The 21721-nt window shown below is 40.3% G+C and overlaps 1 protein-coding gene across 1 annotated transcript in view; it reads left to right on the top strand.

Annotated features, from left to right (window-relative positions):
• BOP1 (BOP1 ribosomal biogenesis factor) overlaps window positions 1–21721 on the top strand; it is a 1722797-nt gene that overhangs the window by 696340 nt on the left and 1004736 nt on the right. The window contains exon 4 of the mRNA XM_044067692.1: window positions 12822–12941. Within this exon, the coding sequence (XP_043923627.1) occupies window positions 12822–12941 (120 nt within the window). The remainder of the gene's footprint in view (window positions 1–12821; window positions 12942–21721) is intronic.

A 21721-nucleotide genomic window follows, 5' to 3' on the forward strand; every position in this document is an offset into this window, starting at 1 on the left:
TTCTTTATTGACTCTATTTCCAAACTAACCTCCTCTTTCTCTATTTCCTCCACTACATCTTACACCCCTACACCAACCCCCAGTACCTCTTCATCCACACCCTACTCTACTCCCACTAATCCCACTATACCCCTTTCTGCACAAATTCCATCCTCACCTATACCACCCCCACATTCAACACCCTATAACTGCACTCTTTTCACTTTAAATCCCATACCTACTGCTACCATTAAGAAACTCCTTCAGAAATTGAAACCATGTACCAATGCTCCTGATAATATCCTTCTTACTTTCTTAGCATTGCTGCAGAAAGTCTTGCCTATCCCATCAGCATCTTAATTAACGCTCCCTTCAAGAAGGCTCAGTTCCCCAAATTTGGAAACAAGCATATATCATACCACTACACAAAGGTGGTAACAATAACAGCATTAACAATTTCCGTCCCATAGCCATCCTGTCCCCCATTGCAAAAATCCTTGAAAAATGTGTACAACTTCAACTCCTCCCTCATCTCCTTGACAATAATCTTATCACCCCCACACAACACGGTTTCAGACCTAATCACAGCACCATGACTGTCCTTCTCTCCTTCCTTGAAACGATCAATAAAGCCCGTGACTCAGGACAAATCGTTTCTACCATACTCCTTGATCTTTCTAAAGCTTTCGATACTATCTCTCATACCCTGCTCTTAACTAAACTCTCCAAACTCTACCTATCCTCCTCCTCTTTGAACTGGTTCTCTAGCTATCTTTCCAACAGAAATCAAGCTGTAAAGTGGAAAAAAGCAACCTCCTCCTTTCTAAGCACCCTACCGGAGTTCCACAAGGCTCTATACTGGGTCCTCTACTCTTCAATATCTTTATTAATGACTTCCATAAAGCTATCCCTTTCTCCAGCATCATCCAATATGCTGATGATTCTACTATCATCTGCTCTGCCTCTTCCATCCCCACTCTTCAAAAACTTACTCAGGATGCCTTTTCTTCCACAGAACAATGGATGCTTAGCAATCATCTAGCTCTTAATGCCTCCAAAACCAAATTAATGTTATTTACTCCTTCCAAACTCATTCCCCCCAACATGAACTCCTTCTTAATTACCAGTCAAAATAACTTACCTCTCGAAATAGTATCAGATACCAAACTACTCGGAGTTCAGATCGACAACCAACTAAAATTCAATTCCCACTTACAAAAAAACATCAAAAAAACATCAAAATATTGGCATGCTGTATAGACAAAAGGACTACCTTACATCCACCACTAGAACCACTCTAGCTACTTCCTTTCTCATCCCCTCCCTTTTATATGGTGCTCCACTACTTACTAATCTTCAGTCCTCATTAAAAACACAGCTCACTTCATGCTATAATAAAATTGCTAAATTCGCCACCTCTCAAAGGTCTTCTACTCACCATTGTCTCTCCCTCCATAAACTAAAATGGTTAGAACTTCCCAACTATCTTACTTATACTCAACTAACTTTAGCCCACAAGCTAATCCTAAACCCCTCCAAATGTCCCTCCCTTGCTCCTGCCCTTAAAATGCACCTACCAAACAGAGTGCTAAGGTCTAATAACCAAAATTTACTAGAAGTGCACAAACCGACTCGTCCCCCAGGCAAGAACCTGCTTTCCTTCAGCCTCGCTCGCCTCTGGAACTCTCTACCACCTAACATCCGCATTACCTCTAACCACTCTACCTTCAAAAAGTCACTTTTCTTACATCTAGCATCTAACTGGGAATGCTCTTGCTGTCACCCCTCATAACCAACTCTACTTAATGCCCTTTAATGACATAATCTACCATATTCACCTACTATGTGTGTTCTTTAAACTGCATTTATGTGTTTGTATTCGGTTCCTTCAATTGATTGTACCAATGCTTGTACTGCTTAAAATATGCTGCTATCATGTGTTTTGCTAGTCTACTGTATCTAGAAATTACTATCAAATGTTAATGTATATCTATTTTTCTGTTTTTGGAGCAAATGTTAATGTATTTCTATTTTTTGTTTTTGGAGCTTTTCTCCCCAGGACTCCATTGAAAACGGGTTCTTCATGGCCCAATGGACTATCCTGGCAAACCAACTGCAATAAATAAATAAATAAATATAAATAAATTGGCAACTATGGTGTGAAGGAAGCTCTAGGTTTCTTACAGGACTTTTCATCCTGACCACAACCTTTAATCTGTGTGATTGCTCACATGTTCTCAGGTATCTGGTTTGAGTCAGATGCATGCTCAGCATTTTGCAAAGGTTTGTGCATGTTCAGTACGAAAGGCAGTGGATGCAGTCATACTTTGGCTTTTATTAGAAGTCCGCGAATCCAGAGACCATTTCCTGATACGCATATATTAAGTTATTACCCCCTATGCGTGTCTCTCTTGCATGACTTATCTTTTGTAAGACATAGCTAGGACTGTCATACCCATTTTTCCTGTTCTTTCATACATGCTTTGCAGTGCGGATGGGGAAGACGTCTGAGGAGCCCTTGGGGATAGCTGCTCCTTTAGGCTATATTTATTGGAAGTGCTGTTCAGACAGCACCATGGGAAGGTTCTTGCCCTTTGTAAACCTAATAAAAAAATGAATACATGAGAAAAGACAGTTGAGCAGAAACTATAATGTTAAAAAAGGTCATGTCTAAGAGTTTTACAGAAGAAAAAAAAAAGTATAAATAATAAAATTAGCCATTAATGCAATTAAAAACGGCAAAAACAAAATATCCCTGTCATTACTTTTTAACGGCATCCCCAGTTAACTCTGCGGTGCTAAACAGGTAAACGTTAAAAAAGCAAGGTTAGCCTGCTAAAAACAGTCATCTCACCTCATATGCATTCCTAGTAGGTTCTGTTTAATTTTCTAAAATGGTAGCTTGTAGAACATCAGCATTTCCTGAATATACCTGCATGTATATATTTTGTCACTGAGTTTTCAATCCTTTGTGTCTAATGCTGCTTAGGTGCTCCTCCAGCCTGGTTTTAAACCTCCTACTAGTCTCTCAGTATTATACATATATTTATAATTGAATGACACTTTCTTACCATTTATTACTTCAGACTGTTGAATCTATAAACATGCACACATCATACAAGCCACAGGAATAATTCACCATTAAGCACTAAAATTATTAATACTGCTACATTGCACTCTCTTGTGATGCATGTGCAAAGTAATTTCTCAAGATTGTTGGCCCTCTTAAATGAGGCACAAATGTAATGAGGAATAATTCCTTTCAGATTTGGGTATTTAATGCCAACTGCCAACCCTCCTTACACTCTTTTTAACCAGCTGATACAATTGTGATGCTCTGACAAAGCACATTTTTTCCTTTGTGTGACATCCACATTACACACCATTTTGTTGTGCATAGCTTCATTCCTTTCTTTAGTGATTAATTTATTGCAAGTACATTTCAAATCATCCACCTTTTAAACTCCCCCACTGCACTATGGGAGCTGATGAGGAAATAGCAAGGGAAACAAAAAAGAAATGTAGATCAGTCAGTATGGTTAACTGTTTTAAAGCATGGTTCTGAGCTGAAATTTTGTGGGGGTTATAGGGTTTATTCTCTACCCTTTGTGTTATTTGTGCTTCATTAAGGAAGTTATATTAACCACATTTAGTGCTGGCCTTATTTTTTGACTTTGCTTAAGGTTGTTGGGCCTGTGCACTTTGCCGTACTTGCGAGGGTGATTTTGGTTTGATTTTCTGAATTGCAGTAAACTATCTCTTCTTAAAGCGCAACCCTTGCAGTGAATCAAACATTATAGTAAGGCTTTTGCATGCCCTGCTGCGTCCGGCATTAAATCTAGTCCAGCATATTTTTTCAAAGTAGCACCATGAAAAGTTGCATAGAGTTATTAACTGTCACAGAGGATAAGTGGGTTGAAGGGGAAGGTCTTTCTTGTCCACTTTTGGAGACTATCGGTCCTCCCCGCAACAGAGCTACCCTGGAAGACTGGTCCATTTCAACAGAATTATTAGGGGAGGCCCAGACCCATGTATTGAAAGGGACCGTGGAGGCAGTTAAGGGGACGGTGATGGGTTTTGCTCATACATCATCTTGGCCCTAAAAGGATAGATGGTTTCTACTTTGTTCTAACCCATTACGGCTTCAGCCACCATATTTTGCACATTTGATTCTGTATGGACCCCTGAAGAGGTTTATGCTCTTCCTTTCATGTGACATTTAGATAGTTGCTGAATGTGGTGGATACCTTTTAGCTCATCAGTGTCTATAATACATGTGAGGAATTCTTCTGGTTTGCTTTGAGTTGTCATCATTAAAGTGTTGTCATTTTTTTTTCTCAATTGCCCAGCTGTTCATGAGAGTAGGCTATTGTGGTTGGAGTCTTGCAGAAGAAAGGTCTCAATGTATTCCTGTATTTGGATGACTAGCCACTAGTTGCCCATGCAGAATCTTTCTGGAAACATCCTTGTAGTATGTGCAGATGCTGCTTTTCTTGGGGGTTACCAAATGTTTGGAGGAGTCCTGCCTGATTTCTGCTCGGAGGATAGCCTTCATAGGTGCAGAGCTAGGCATCTTCCATTCTCTATTGATTCTGCCCTTGGAAGAGACTCTGAGGTCATGGTGTTGATTGACTGGTGAGGAGACATCATAGGATACGAGGCCATGACTGTTTTGCATTGTTTGGGATTAATAGGTGACACAATCTTTATTATGATTATTGCACATATGAGGATGTGCTTGTTACACTGGATTGGTGTCAGTAGCTGTATAACCATAGATGTTCACTGAATTTTTCCTAGTGTTAAACCCCCTGTTAATGGATTGTGAAGTGGTAGACTATCCTCCATGGTCTCTTGGTGAGTTGCATATTCTGAGGGCAGATGCTTCACTTGCAGGCTAGGTAGTTCACTTCAAAACTCTCACTGTGTAAGGAATGTTGGCCTCCATATAAAGGGAACTCAGTCATTGTTTAAGAATAATAAGCAGTTCTAGCTTTAGAAACCATAGAAGTAAAACTGCTTCTGAGCCTTCCTTTCTTTCCGTCAGTCTCTCATTTGGTGTGATGACAAGCAAAGTTTGTACCCCTGCTGGAGGGAAGCAGTGCATGCCTGGCAGTGGGCTATAGACAGAATGCCTAATGTGTAGTTCAGATAGTCGGGGAAGCAAATGAGCTTGTGGACTCCCAAGGTCCTCCTCTAGCCTGCCTCTCGAAGTAGAGAACTCTAGAGATTGACCAGTGTGTCATATCTGAGAAAGTGTTCTTCATTCTACTCACTTCAGGAGGGGAAGTGGAAAGAGTGGATACGTTCTCTCTCCAGCAGCATGGGAGGTTCCTTTACCAATTCCTGCCATTTTCTGTGATGCTATGTCTTATCGCAAAGTTGAAGGATGAAAGATCAGCTCATTCTCATTTCTTAATAGCTATGAAGGACTTGGTTTTGTGACTCTGGTCTCAGATGATGCATGAAACTACTATTCTTTTAGCCAAGGGTGTCCCCCACTTTTGAGTTAGCAGTTGCCATAACCTCACAGCCTGTCTTCTGCTACAGATTCTCTGAGCCTCCCAAATCTGAAGGATGGAATCTGAGAGGTCATTTAGGCTGAGAGCAATACTATTAGGCTGGTGCGTTTCCTTGGGGAAACTGGTCTCAGTTTGGGCTTAATGACACCTGTCACAGATCCAGTCAAACAGGTAGCAGGTGTTCCTGACCCGTTTCAAGCATCTGGGCTAGTTCTTTGACATATAGAGGTGTAATTGCGGCTGATTCTACTGCACTCATTCTGAGGGGAGGGTTGGTACATGTACCACTGCAGGATTGGCACTTGAGTCAGGCTGCAGGCATATCCACCATGTGTAAAGGCAGGATGCTGTGCCATGAGCCTGCCTAGGAGAGGTTTGATTTCCGACAAGTTGTAACAAGTGTTCAGAAGTCCATGCTTTGAGAAGACCCTAACATAGTGGGTGTTGCACTGTTGGCCTTCCAGCAATGGAAGGGATTAGGAGCAAAAGGATGATAACCCCCATTTCCCAGACTCCCACCTCCTGTGCTCAGTATCCTTGAATGTCTAAAACTGAAAGAAATGGGGTAGGTCAGTGAGGAACAGGAGCTTGATTGTTCTTGGAAATTGGGGCCGAAGGGATAATACTAGAAAAACATTTGTACACTTGGGCCTCAGGAGTTCGGTAGTCTAGGTGCTTATGTCTGTTTATTTCTACATGTCCTGGCCTTACAGATGGCAGGATTGTGGCTCACCACTGCTTGATCAGGCAGCTTACTTATTTATTAGTCATATAAGTGGACTGGTCCAAGGGCTCTTTCCAGCTATAGCCTGGTCAGAGTGCATAAAATATATGTAGCAAGCTAGAAATGTAGCATACGTAACATTTACATGCAATACCAAACATACCAGCAAGCTCCGTTGGATGTACATACAAATGAGTCATAGTGAGATCTTGAATTGTGTACAGACTCAGAACGGGAGGCTGCCAGAAGCATCTCGGAGATGAGATGAAGGGAAGCATTAAAATAAAGTTTAGATTAAATGAGCCGTCATCATAGCATGGCTTGATAAAAGCACCTGATCCATAATATATTATCGTCCACTTCTTGTTTCTCACCCCATACTAAGAACTCATCAGTTTTGTTTATAATATCTTTAAATCCTTCAGATGCCTGTGCTGTGGCTCTTTGGAAAATCTCTGGTACCGATGACATATCAAATAGAAGTCTAAAGAATCTGTGCCTTCCTAATGGAACATTAAATGCAAACAGTTGAGAGCTTTCTTCACAATTTTATTAGTCAGAATCCTTAATTTGCATTCAGTACTGAAAAGAACTTGGCATTTGACACTGATTTGAATGTACTGATACTGTTTCAATCTATTTCAGCTTTAAACAGCAGTAATGCTGTATTTGCTCAGTTTTTTTTCAGAAGTTGCAGTACAGTAATGGATGCAAATCATTTCTTCCTTTGCAGCTGTAGCCATACTTTCATCTGTTGTCTTGCCTGTGATGCTACAAGTTCTTTCTTCATTTCATTTTCTCCTTATTTCTACTCAAGTAGAAGTACTAGTATTTTGCTGAGATCATGTATCACTAACACTGGATCACAATTGATTTGCAAGTGATATTCTATTGGTAAACATTCTAAGCCAGCAGGTAATTCAGCATAGTTTGAAAGATGCATTTGATGTGGCACTGCATTATATTCTGGATGTAGCTACAGTTGTGTGACCATGTTTCTTTATTTATATCCTTTGCTTTTACACTGGGAATTTGTTTTACCATCTTTCTGTCAAGCCAAGTGACTGAGAAAGGTAGGAGAATTAGTTTAAGCCCTGCTGATTAAAACTGGGTTCTTACTATACTTTTGTTTATATTTATATGTCTGTGACCTTTGACCCATTGGCTCCGCCTGGTGGACCTGTATATGTTAATGTACACACAGCTGTGTTTTTAGTACCTTTGAATCACAGTGGTTTAAAATATCTCAAGATACAACAAACTGCATCTGTGTTTCATTTAACTACAGCATTTTGCTTATTCATTATCACCATGATTTGTTGTCTGAATATTTCTGGTGTGTTTTCTGTTTTGGTGCTTTAACCCTTCATTTCACTGCTAACAAATAGATAATTTTGCAACAGTGTGAACAGTTGTTGAACTCGCATTTGTCTTCCCTTTTATGTAGCTGTGAAAAATAGATGTTCTAGTTATAGCTTACTGTTGCAGTAATAACTCTAAGGGTCTCAGAAGATCTAACAACCAGCTTGGCATTCAAAGATTAGCACCCTTCCTTCTTGGCCAATGTGTCAACAAACAGTGAAGGGTGAACTCGTTTCTAGTGTCTTGGTTAGAAGTGCAACCATGGGATATGGCTTATCAGTCAGGAAAGACCTCCAATCTCAAAAGGTTGTGGTAGCAAACCAGCACAGAAGGACGGACAGAGGGTAGACCTAGAAAGAGTAGATACTAAAAGTATGTTTATATTTAATTAACATGTGGGATGTGCACTAGAAAGACCTTTGTCTTCTCCTGAAAAAGATACAGTTCAGAAAATTCTGTACCAGAATACTTACAGGAGCAACCTGTGCAGTAAGACTCCTTCACAAGTGAAACATGTCCTTTTTCTGTTTGCTTCCTCTAATATCCTTAATCTTTGGAGTGATACATAAAATAGAAGACTGGCCAAAATGTAATTATAATCCATTTTAGCCCATACAGCATTGGTTGTACATTTGTGTGTGGTAAGCACACCAGCAGCATGTATTTCTTGACACAAAACAAAGAGCAGTCATACACCCCAACCTGAGGACTAAGGTTGACAGAGTGCATGACGTAGCACTTATTCTACTTAGGAACATGTTTTCAGATGATGTGCTACACATTATAAGGGAGGCTAGGAAACTAAATGTAAAGAGGTCACATGTAGCTAAATGAAAAAAAAAAATCACCCTTTGGTGCCAAAGGAGGAATCGGGACCCATTTCCAGCTTCTGTGTTATTAAATCCTTGTGTATTTCTCCGACCTTTACAAAAGAGGGTTATGTAATGCCTCAGTGAAGGTAGGTGATCAGTTATTTCAGCTTGTCTGCCTTTGGATCTCTATTTTGTTCCTTGTTGCCAGTAAAGCTGTTCCTCAAAAGGTTCCTACTCCTGAGGCTTCCTGAGGGGGAACCTACTCCCCAGTGTCACCTCAACTACATTCTGGAGAAACTAACCTTGCAACTCTCTGAAACACCTGATTCTACACCTCTCTGTAGACTAATCTGCAAAATTGACCCTTTGGTGGCTGTCTGCTAGAAAGATTTCATAATTACAGGCCCTTGTGTGGAAGAACCATTTCATGTTTTTCACAATGAAAGGGTCTCCTTACATAGTAACCGTACCTTAATGTCTAAGGTAGTTAGCTAACTTCAAATTAGATTGTTTACTTCCCTGTGTTTTTTCTAACACTCTAAAACAAGGTGTTAAAAAAATTTATCCTGCCTGGATATGCATAGGCAGTTGAGATATTCCTTGGCCAGGAACAAAAGTTAGAAAATCTGTGCAGCTGTTCATTTCATTTGCAAAGGGCTATACGGGGAAGCCAGTAGGCAAACAGACCATATTCAAGTGGCTAACACACTCTATTGGCTTCTGTTTTTTGGCAGAAACATGCTGGAATAAATAGAGTTCATTCCAGGGGGCCTCTGCAGCTGTCACTGCCTTTCTAAGGTGGTGGGGTCAGTACCAAGTGTGTTCCAGAATCACATACCTGGTCATATTTCCTCACCTTCTCCCGGTGCGGTGATGTGGACTATAGCTATAAGGCCAGGACAGGATTTGCCATGACAATTCTCCAGGGAATCCTGCAGGCTACTCTTACCAAGGGTCAGCTGCCCACTGGTCTGTATTCTTCAGGAGTGCATCCAAGAGTTACTACATCACTGAACATTGCAAAGAGCATACTATAGTTGTATTAGGAACTTGCTTTAATTATAAATGTTTAGGTGTGTGCACTGTTGCAGCAGTAATTTATTTCCTCCTCTCCTTTGCTTTCTGTGAGCATCCTTTATTTTAAGTGAGTGTCCTATTCAGTATTCCTACCATCATCCCTTCCTATTGGCCCAAGTGGGTGCCATCCTAACTAAGGTTATCCTAGACAGTGGAGAAGCAGGCAGCCTGTGGTCCTTCAGGTTTGACTATCTTGCTGTAGATTACTTCCACCAGGATGGTTAATTTTATGGCTTTAAACCATAGAAAACTACCCAGGACAAGAAAGAGCCAAAGATGTAAGCATCCCTGTTTCATCACTGACTTTTGACTTCCAGGTGGCAAGGGTACCTTAGCAGTGGCATAGCACTGGACTTTTTCACTATGTTCTCCACAACTGTAGACGGTGATCAAGATGTGGCCTTATCAGGCCACATAGAGTTAGACCCATTACCTGTTGGCTTCTGAAGCCTACCTCTCTAAGGATACACACCTGTAATTCTTTTGACCTTTGCTACTAGTCTTTCACTTAATACAGTGGGGTCCATTCCACGTGTGTGTTTTTTTTTTTTTTTAGTTTTCTTTTTTATTTAATGATTTGTTAACCAGGTTAGTGGGCTGGTCCAAAGGACCCCTTTTAGCCATGACCAAGACCAAATTTACAATGACAAATATAGTAAATGCACACAAATTACTAAGCAAAATAGATGCAGAAGTTGCCCAGCTTACAGAGTGTAGGTTACACAGCTATATGTATTACAAGTCAGCTAAATATTTCACACATTAAGAATATACCTTTTGCCTTCATGTTTGTATACAGTACAAACGAGGGCTCTTTTTTTGGACTCACAGTATTCAGTGTATATAGAATATTTGTATATTCAGTTTTTCATCCAGTATAGTTGTGGTTACTTCGTTTAGAACTATTCCCTTCAGTGTATGTCACATTAGGTAGATATGTAAAGGGAGTATTTTCTTTGATCTGCCAAATAATTAAGTCTGTATTGTTGGATAATTACTTAGTTACTTTCATTGACTTAGTGAAGATGCCTGAGCAGAAAAGGGGTGTGGGGGTGTTAAAGTGTTCTGACCAAAAATTAAGTACTTTGCATTTGCCTGCAGTGCACCTCAACTGTCACTATTCTGCACACTTCATTAGCCTTTTCAGATCCTTTAGACTGTCCCTGTCCTTCACTGCTGTGCTTCTCTTAATGTCATTAGCAAAGAGGGTAATCAGTTTTATTCTTCCTTCAGATATGATTGAAAGTACCACACCTGAGAAACACTGGAGCCAGGACTTGAACCTTTCAGTATAACATGTTCACTTTTCCTTATTCCTGATGTTTATCCATCTGACTCCAAGCCTCTGTGTCCTACCCTTCAACCATACACAGTCTGTTTCCATAGTCTTTATCCTACTGCCAACCTCTCTACTTTTTCTATTGCCCATATTTTTGTGACAGAGTCAAAAGCCTTTGAGAAATGTAGGTGGCCGTATCTACAGGTTACCTCCATGTCAGGTTCTACTATTCCTGTCTTAAAACAGTATCAGAGTTGACAGTTTCTTTTGGCCAAAAAACATTGTTGGTTGCTGTCTTGGAGAATTGTTTTCCTTGCTGTGTTGGAGAATTTTGTCCTACAGGAAAGCAATGCACCAGCCCCTTCAGTTTGTTCCATGACTTGTCCTGTCGCTTCAGTTAAGATATTACTTTAGTCCCTGTATTTTTGCTGCTCTCCCTGTTATACAAGAATTCTGCTTTTATTGCTCAATGGTATTTTCTGCAGTGAACTGTAGAATCAGTCATATTGTCTAACTCCCACCCCATCTCTCTGCCTTTGCTGTCAGGGCATTTAACATAGGCTGTTATCCCGCACCTTCATAGGAAGGTGGGTGTTTTTTTTTCTTTTTTTCTCGGACCCTCGCATTTACTTTTACACTAAAATACTGAAGTAAATTTTCTGGTATCTGGTCTAGTGTTTCCTGTAATAATTAACTGAGCATGTTTTACCCATGTCCTATCTTTTCTGTGAGCTGGTGATATTTTTCTTCAGTTTCCATTTTATACTTCTACTGTCCAGTCAGTAAAATAAAAATGCATTTTATTTCCCTTTTTTTTTTAAAACGTCTATTTTGCTTTGAGTTATTCAGTCATGCCCACTTGCCCATTGTAACTGTTCATTTCCATTTTTGGAACAAATCCCATAGCCAGTTTTGTACTTTGGAATAGGGACTTTTCTTTGTTTGCCCTTTTTTAATTCCTTATCCAGTGTTTTGAGTATGTAGTGTTATGAATGGTCTGCCATCTGAAATATTTAGAGTCCTGCTCCCCTTTTACACTTTAGCAGCCCTTTTCAGGACCAATGTGCCTCTTTAACTCGATTGTGGAGTGTCTCTCCTTCCACAGAAGTGAGATAGCTGTGAAATCTACCCCCCCCCCCCCAAGCATTCTTGCTCATTGGCCCATTAGTCATACCGAGGCTATATAGATGGTATATAAATAAGCTTTTTGCCCCTATTCCAGTGGGTCTTCAGGATCTGCCTCCTTTTGCTGCTGATTTGGCAGGTTGAGTAAACCCTGTACATTTTTCTCATCTTGTTTTTTGGACTAGTAGCTTGTGGTCTGTTACTTGAAAGAGCCTTTCTCTTCTGTTGCTGTTCACCTCGGTGATATTTAGGTACCAGAAAGTATCTTTTTATGTTATATTTGTTGATTTTTCATTTCTTTTCTGTTAGCTGAGCCAGTCCTGCTAGTTATGGCCTATTTTCATTGGAGACCTGAGGTGGTATTGGTACTGACTAGGGGTAATTCAGCTAGCAGCTAATACATTTGAGTAGTTCCCCCGAAATAGATGGGATAGAAGAGGTATTTGAAGTATAAAATGGTATCTTTGTGTATTACGAGTTTAATGACCTTAAGTTAATCTGTCTTTATTTTTCTTTGCTTGTTTCTACAGTAGTACAGATACACAGTTTATATGTCTGAAGTTATTAATAAAGGCTCGGACTTTTCAGTAACTGCAGTGAAATATTTTATAACCACCTGAGCTGCTACCATCTTAAGCAGATGGGACCTCTGTTTATGGCCTTATCCCTAGGACAACAGGTTTCTGTTTAAATGTTTTGTGATTCTGATCAAGTTATTTATCAGGACTATTAATTCCTGGTCACCCCTGAAATGAGAAAGAGAGGGGTCTAGTATGTTTTTCTAGTTTATAGCTTAGTGTGTTATAATTATGAAGAACCTGTGATTGAGTAATTTGTACTATTCCTTTTCCATTTCGTTCCTTTAATGTTTGCATCCCTTGTTTAGACTTTTATGATTATTGTATCAGAGGAGAAAAATGCTATATTTTGTGTCTTTGTAGGCTTACCAACCTCGCCAAAAGAAGGCAAGCAAGAAGAGGAGCAAGGATTCTGAAAGTGCTAGTGCTGCTAACAAGGAAAATGTTCAAGAGGAATATGAAGAAGACACGTCAGATGAAGAGGTAGGCAATGATGACTGTAACGGCTTTCATCAAGTCATTTTAAGGGTTTTAAACTATACAAGCCAAGACTTATGCAGACTGACAATTTTCAAGCCTTGTTTAATCTTCATACTTTATCTTTGGCTGCATATTTGTTTCTGACTTGCGAACTTGGTCTGGTGGTAGTAAATCAAGGTATGAAATACCTGGCAGCTGGTAATACTTGTGATTTTATAAGAGTATAAAAAAGGAGAACTAATCTTTAATTTCTTATATGTTGTGTGATATTCCTGTCTTACCACTAAGGATGAATAATATATGTATTAAGCTGTAATAAAGATTACTAAATTACTAACTAAAAAATAATATATATATATATATATATATATATATATATATATACACACACACACACACACACACACACACACACACACACACACACACACGTGTGTGTATGTAAATATATATAAAACAGGTATGAGAGCAACAACAATAAAGTTAAGCAAATTATATAATAATTAAATAATTCGAATATTCTAAAATAAGAAGCAAAAGCACAAATAAGAGGCACTAGATCATTTGTAACTTTTTAACTGTACAATAGAAAAGACTGTCAGCAAGTTTAGCGCACTTTGTCATTCTGATGACAACCTTCCTGAGTTTTGCAGACTTTAATGTACCCTCTGGTATGACAGACACTAACCTGCTTGTATTGAGAATTGACTAGCCTAGCTCCATGGCTGGGGAGTAGGGCAGGGGTGGGGTGGAGCATTAATTGTAGTCTAGGTGACTGGGGTTCAGTCAATAGTGCCGGTACTGGGGAGACCAAGCAGGATACTAGAGGAATGAAGAGGTATGGCCTATTTGCCTTTCCCTTGAGGATGGATGAGTTGTGAATGCTTAGTTAACCAGGCAAGGGAATGTGATTTTTCCTGATAGAGCCAGCATACTGTGTACAAAATCACTTTAATAAAACATAATGATCAGACCGGTTTCGGCCGGAATAATATCACAGCCTTCCTCAGTGCAATAAAAAAAAATGAAATTTGGTTAAACAATAAATACATTCTTCTCAAGGCTGATTGGTCCATCTTAGAATTGTTCATTCAAACCAGGAGGGAACAACCCTCCCAGTTTCACAATCCACTTTTTCTCTTTATTATTTAGGATGGAGTGCCATCCAATTTTGTTGGATTTGTTGCCCTTTACAATATCAATAATCAAAAATGAAAACCTTAGCAGTAGGATGTATCAAATGGTGTTTGTAAAGTGCTTTGGAAGGTTTTTTATTTTTAATATTGCTAATGTGTTCTGAAATTCTTATTCTAAATGGGCGGGAAGTCTGACCAATGTAGAAAGAACCACAAGTGCATGTAGCTTGATATACTAACCAATCAGTACTACAATTGGCAAAAAACTGATTTCATAGACTGAAGAACTGTTGCAACTGGAAAACTGTTTGGATTTTACCACCTTGTCACAGTGGATACAATATCCACATGGATAACAGCCAACTAATGGATCCCCCATAATGGTAGTTTGTATGTATTGGGAAGGTTGATAGATGGACCCATGTTTGTAATGGTTGAAGCAGGAAGCAAGGTTTTTACCTTTCTGGTATGAAAATTGACATCTTTCAGGTATAATTTGAGATAGCTCATCATCGTATTGTAAAATATTCCAATGTCTCCTGACACTTTCAATTAGGTTCACCGTGTTCCTGGCGTATGTTGTAACCACCCTTATAGGTTGCATTGTTGTAACATTATGATCCTTGTACTTCAAAAATTCTTCCCTATTGGTTGAATTAACCAAATTGCTTGCCTGCAACACATAACCCATACCATAACCCCTGGCTTTAAATCTACCAGTAAGATCCTTCCTATAATTCTGAAATGAGGAATCATCTGAACAAATTCGTTTCGTTCTAATAAATTGTGATTTGGGGATGTTACGGGCTATATGTGGAGGATGAAAACTGGATGCATGGATGATGGTATTATATTGGGGATATTTTCTGAATACTTCAGTACCCAGCATGTGATCTGATAATCTGTTGATAGTCGCATCCAAAAATGTAATACTATTGAGATAATAATGAATGGTAAATTGCAGTCCCCAAGGGTTCTTATTTAGGTAGACTGTGAATTCATGTAGCATATTAACCTCTCCTGTCCATACCATCCAGCAATCGTCTAGAAAGCGTCTCCAAATATCAATGTATTCTAAGTAAATGTTATTGCCATGATCATAAATAAGCTGTTTTTCAACAAAAGCCATAAACAAATCAGCAAAAAGCCAGGGGTTATGGTATGGGTTATGTGTTGCAGGCAAGCAATTTGGTTAATTCAACCAATAGGGAAGAATTTTTGAAGTACAAGGATCATAATGCTACAACAATGCAACCTATAAGGCTGGTTACAACATATGCCAGGAACACGGGGAACCTAATTGAAAGTGTCAGGAGTCATTGGAATATTTTACAATACGATGATGAGCTATCTCAAATTATACCTGAAAGATGTCAATTTTCATACCGGAAAGGTAAAAACCTTGCTTCCTGCTTCAACCATTACAAACATGGGTCCATCTATCAACCTTCCCAATACATACAAACTACCACTATGGGGGATCCATTAGTTGGCTGTTATCCATGTGGACATTGGATTTTACCACCTTGTCACAGTGGATACAAACAGTTTTCCAGTCGCAACAGTTCTTCAGTCTATGAAATCAATTTTTTTGCCAGTTGTAGTACTGATTGGTTAGTATATCAAGCTACATGCATTTGTGGTTCTTTCTACATTGGTCAGACTTCCCGCCCATTTAGAATAAGAATTTCAGAACACATTAGCAATATTAAAAATAAAAAATCTTCATATGCACTTTACAAACACCATTTGATACATCCTATTGCTAGGTTTTCATTTTTGATTATTGATATTGTAAAGGGCAATAAATCCAACAAAATTGGATGGCACTCCATCCTAAATAATAAAGAGAAAAAGTGGATTGTGAAACTGGGAGGGTTGTTCCCTCCTGGTTTGAATGAACAATTCTAAGATGGACCAATCAGCCTTGAGAAGAATGTATTTATTGTTTAACCAAATTTCATTTTTTTCTTATTGCACTGAGGAAGGCTGTGATTATTCCGGCCGAAACCGGTCTGATCATTTTGTTTTATTAAAGTGATTTTGTACACCGTATGCTGGCTCTTTCTTTACTGGGACTTTATATTGCGTTTTTGAGCCGTGCATTTGCCCTACGCGCAGGAGTGCCGTTTTGATTGTTTTCCTGATAGACACCAAGGAAACGACCCCTGCTTGAGAACAGGAGGGCTTGGATGCTTACAGGGAATGTCCCTTGTGAAAGTGAGAGGCAAGTAATTATATCAACCCTTTGCATGCCCCCTTCAAGCCAAGCTTGAAAAGGGGATGTAGGGATTAAGGTAAAAAGAAAAACCTAAACACCTCAGATGGCTGTGTGAATGCTGCCCCCTCCCAGTTGACCCTCCTCCTGGTGATAAATGATAAGTGGGTTGATTGGTTAGTATTGGTCTGATGACTGGCAGACAGCGGGGATAAAAACAATCAGTCTGTAATTTATTCGTTTTTATGTTGTATTATCAAAATATCTCCATTTACAAACTTTTCAGAAATTTTCAAGTTAATTTTTAATAAGCAGTATAAACTCATTCGTCTATCACATTTTAATGTTTTTTCATTGTGAGCAGAATTAAACTATATTATGGTTACAGATAATAGTAAATACTGCACAGTACTTTATTATATCGTAAAACACATCAGGCATAATAGTCAACTAGTTTGTATAGCTTTCAGCACTAGTGGAAAATATTTGTTTAGCAATTGGCATGAGATTTAGCAAAGCAAGAAAACAATATAAGCTACTGTTTTCAGGATTCATGATGCACAGTACATTTGTTTTTATTTGACCTTCATTCAGAATTAAATCTCATCTGACTAGAATTTTGTATTTAAAACCTTACATAATCTGTTACTCAGTGTATTGGATCACTGTGAAGCCATCTGTTAGAATGCATGATTGTGCTGAAACAGTCAAAAGTATTACATAAGAAGGGATATGCAAAACAACTTAGATGCAGAGTTGTATTACTGAGGAATTATAAGGAATTAGATTTTCTGCATGTTGTGCACCATTATTAGTATTACAGCTAGACAACTGTCAAAAACATACAGGAAGAATTGAGATTGGATACATCTGATGTTATTTTCATTCATTACTCAACCGATGGGTCTTTGATCCAACTCCCTTTACTCATAATGCCCCACCAGCCTAACATACCTCAGATCTCGTTTGCCATCATATCGCTAAAAACTTGGATCCACTCTCTCTCAAGCTAGTGGTTGAAATTTACTATAAAACTTTAGTTTTTCATCTTATTTTTTCACCAGGGCTATCCCTTAAGCTTCTTCACCTGTCCTACCTTAATTCAGAGTTTTCTTATTTTAATCTCTGCTCATCAAGTTCTTTCCATTCTACCAAACCTTTGGTATGTCTCTCAAGTATGATTGTTGCTACTTCTGCTTTCTTTTTCTTCTCCTCTGTCCCTTTCTACCTGTTTCAGGGTACTTCTTACTACCATTATTGGCAGTTTTCTTGTAAAAAGAAAATAAATAAACATCGTCTTTCTTTTTAGATTGACATTCCTTGGTCTCCATTATGGCAGACAAGCCAACTGATTAAAAAAAATGCATTTCCTGTGGACCCAAAATACCCAATTCAGATGCTCACAGGGAATGTGTCTATTGTTTGGGCACTGCTCATTTAGATGTGGGATGCTCCACCTGTGCTGGCTTCAACGTCTGGTCACTTACTGACAGAAGGAACAAATTTGTTTTGAAGGGTTTTCTTCCATCAGTTTCAACTCGTGCTCAAACCCCCTCCAAGAAATCATGCAAAGAAAAGCCTGAGTTTTTCCAAAGACAAGGATATCAGGAAGAGGTCTCCAGATCCATCTACATCTTCGGCTCCATCCTTAGAGCAGGCATTCAAAATTTTGAAGAAATCTGATCTGTCTGCCATGGATCCTACTACTTCAAAAATAAAATCTCTTCTGATGTGGGTGCTTCTTTGTTCGCTGAGTCCGATACTGATTCTACTTCCCCATTTTACAGGCATCTCCACGTAAACACTCTAGTCCGCCATCTAATAGCTTCTTGCATAGCTCCTCCAGGATCTTGTCTGAGGCCAAAGTGGATAGAATGATGAGGAAATTCCTAAGAACTCAGATCCATATAGGGTTAATTCCATCTCTATCTCCCATCGAATCAGCAAGCCTGCACATTACAACTCCTCCTTTAGTTGCACCTTCTCCAATCCAGCCTGTGGTTTCAGAGCTCCTGGATCCAAGATCCCTGGGAGTGTCATTGCCAGATTTGACAACAAGGTTGTTCAACTCCAGTTGCTTCCCAGAGCAATCTGCTCCAAACCTTCTGGAGCAGGAGGACTCTTGGAGCCAAAGCGTCGGCACCAGATCTGGGGGACCGATGTCTACTCCAAAGTTATTGGAGCCATCCATGCCTCTGCTTTTGCTGTGGACAGCTCAGGGCCAACTCCGTTCTTTGGCGGAGGGCCTTGAGGGATTCAGGGATCTGTGGTGCAGGAGATATCGGCACCAATACCTCTGGCTTCGGTCTTCCCTAGGCACTCTGCTTTTGAGATTGTGGAGAGGGCCTTTTTACTTGGAAAAAGGACATTCCCACCTCCCTTAGATCACATATCTTTACCACCTTTGAGTCTTTGCTCTGAATTTCATTCTTCTACTCTACTTGGGACAACCAAACCCATTCAAGTTCTCAGTCAGTCCTTCAAGACTTCCCTGACACTTCTGATACCTCACCAGACCATCCCACTAATGAAGTCCCTCAGAAGAGAAACTTAGATTCCCCTCAGGAATCTCATTGAAGATACTGATTTTGATGATGGGGAATGGTTCCCCCAGATCTTCACCTAAAGCCATCTTCTCTGGAGACATCATTGAACTCCTAAAGCAAAAAAAATGGTTGGTCGTCCGACACCCTGTCCCAAGAGGAGTTTGTGTTCCTAGAGGATTTCGGTTCTGGCCTGGTTGCATTTTGGGTGACCCCCCCCACCCACAGCTGATGAACTTCTAGAGCTCCTCTTACGCTAGGCATGGAAGGAACTGGATACTGTGGAGCCCATTCCTCAAGCATCTAGATACATTTGTATCCCCTCCACCTGAAGGAGAGAATACACTGGAGCAATGGGACTCATTTGATGCCATGGTTGTGGCAGTAGCCAGCAAGAATGAGCTTTCAGAGCAGAGCTCTTCTGTCCATCCCTTTAACAGGAAATATAGGACCTTAGATTTATTTAGCTCATTTATGCTTTGACAAACTTTGGTTTGCTGTCATTGAATTACTTGGCACATTTCATGAGATTGCAAAGAGATTTGTTTACAGAGCTGTCCAAGCTCTTTCTCGGTAAATGTCTGTGGCAGTCCAAAATAGTGTCTTTGTTGCTGTCTACCCTCTAGTCAATATTTAACAAGTCCATGAAGTTGATAACACACACTGCAGAGGGTAATTAATGGGGATCTGGTTCAGCCATAGCCATTAGGATAGTGCCTGGATGCACCTACATGGTTTTGCAGAGCCCCTCAAGTATTCATTCATCAATGCTCCATTTGATGGCTCTTCCCTGTTTGGCCTAAAAGTAAAAGAAGTACTGTCTGGAAGTGAGCAAGAAGGAAAGCTCACTTCTCCCATGGGGATCTGTTTTTCTACTCTTCAAAGGCCTTTTTCCCAGAATCAGTGAGGAGGTAGAAGGTTGTGGTTCTGCAAATCACAGGGTCCTTTCCAAGACATACAAGAAGATAGTCCTCCCAGAGGCAGAGGGGGAGCTGTAACGGAAGGCACCACCCCAGCGACAGAGGTAGCCCACAGAAACAGTGTTTCCAGGATTCCTTCTCAGACAAACCCCACCTGCGCTCCTTAAAGGTTCCGTGGCTGTTGCCCTCTGGAGGCAGTTGAGGCCATTGTCTCTGCACCTAAAAGCCATCACAAAAGATTCCTGGATGCAGAGAATTGTATCCAGAAGTTGTATCCTACCGTTTTTCCAAATTCTCCCTGAAAGAATGGAAAGAATCCCTGGTGTTCATCCAATCAGAGGGAGATGGCAGCATTAGAAATGGAAATAGAAAAGCTGCTCAGAGTTATCCAGACAGTCCCCCAGACCTTTAGGATCTAGAACCTACTCAATATTCTTCTTAGTGCTAAAGATGACAGGGACTTGAGACCCATCTTGGATTTCGGCAAACTAAACCAATACGTGAAATATTCAAGGTTCTCAATGGTCACAGTTCAGTCCATTTTGCCCCTACTGCAAAAGGACGATTGTATGTGCTTGATAGGAACTCCAGGATGTATACTATCATCAAAATGAGCAGTCATTCCAGAAGATATCTGTGCTTCTAGCTGGGAACCAGTTATCAGTTCAGGACACTGCTCTTTGGCCTCAGCAATGCATGGTGGTAGTAGCAGGTTTCCTGAGACTGCTGGGATTCAGAGTGTTTCTGTACCTAGACGACTCCTAACTGCCCCAGCCAGGCATCTACTTTTACAAGCAAGCGACTACTTGCTCCAGTTCTTCAACTAGTCTTCACAGTCAAATACAGCAAATCACAAGTCACACCTATGCAGAGTCTGGAGTTTATAGGTGCTCATCTACACATTGTCAGTCAGATAGCGTCTGTTCCTCCAACACAAATCCAGACCTCCGATCCCAGGTCAAGAAAGTGAGTCCACATCCTTCTCTTCCAGTATGGCTAATCTTACAAGCCTTGTGATCCGTGACAGCAGCTATCACCCTAGTTCCTTTAGCTAGTTTTCACTTGCAGATTCTGCAGTGGACTCTGTCAGTACCGTGGTCTATTCTTCAGCAGCCTTTATTTGCCCCAGTCAGGATTGCACAATCTTGCAAAAAATATCTTCCTTAGTGGCTTCACTCCGGCGAAGTTTCCCAAGGCCATCTGTTTGTTCTACCCAGCTCATGGCCACGGTGACCACAGATGCCTTGCAACTGGGGTGAGGGAGGAATACTTGGGAAGGACAGCCCAAGGCATGTAGTCCCCAGAAGAGGCCAAGACGCACATCGCTGTCTTGGAAATGTGAACAGTCCTCCTAGTGTTGCATGCCTTTCAAGATGCTCTCCCCTCCGGGAAGATTGCTATTGAGACAGACAATATGTCTGTATACTGGTGCATCAGCAAACGGGAAGAAACCAGGTCTTACCCGCTGTTTTAAGAATCAGTGATAATGTGGCAATGGGCGATCTCTTCCGGACACTTTCTCATTGCAGTGCATTTACCAGGGAAAGACAATGTGATTGCAGATGCCTCATGAGTGGTCTCAGTGTCATAGTGGCGGAGAGAATTTTCTGTCATTGGGGAAAGCCCTGCTACGACCTTTTCTCTTATCCCCTCAACAAGTGCAGCAGGTTCTTTCCCCTGATCCCTCCAAAGAGGAAGTCACTGAGAGATGATTGGCCTTCCGGTCTCCTCTATGCTTACTTCAGAATATTTATAATCCCCAAATTTTTACATAAAGCAAAATAGTTAGAGCACAGTTAACTGCATTACACCTTTTAGGCCTCATCCCTTCCTCTGGACTCATCTTCTGCATCTGCTCTGGATACTAGACCCTAGTCCATACCTCCTGTCTTGCCCAACAGGGATGACTCATCTGGACATAAGAAGCCTCAAACTGACTGTGTGGTTTCGCCAGTTCTGCTGATTG

Source organism: Protopterus annectens, chromosome 3.part1 (genome assembly GCF_019279795.1).
Source record: "Protopterus annectens isolate FY-2018-M chromosome 3.part1, PAN1.0, whole genome shotgun sequence".
Taxonomy (NCBI): Eukaryota; Metazoa; Chordata; order Ceratodontiformes; family Protopteridae; genus Protopterus; species Protopterus annectens.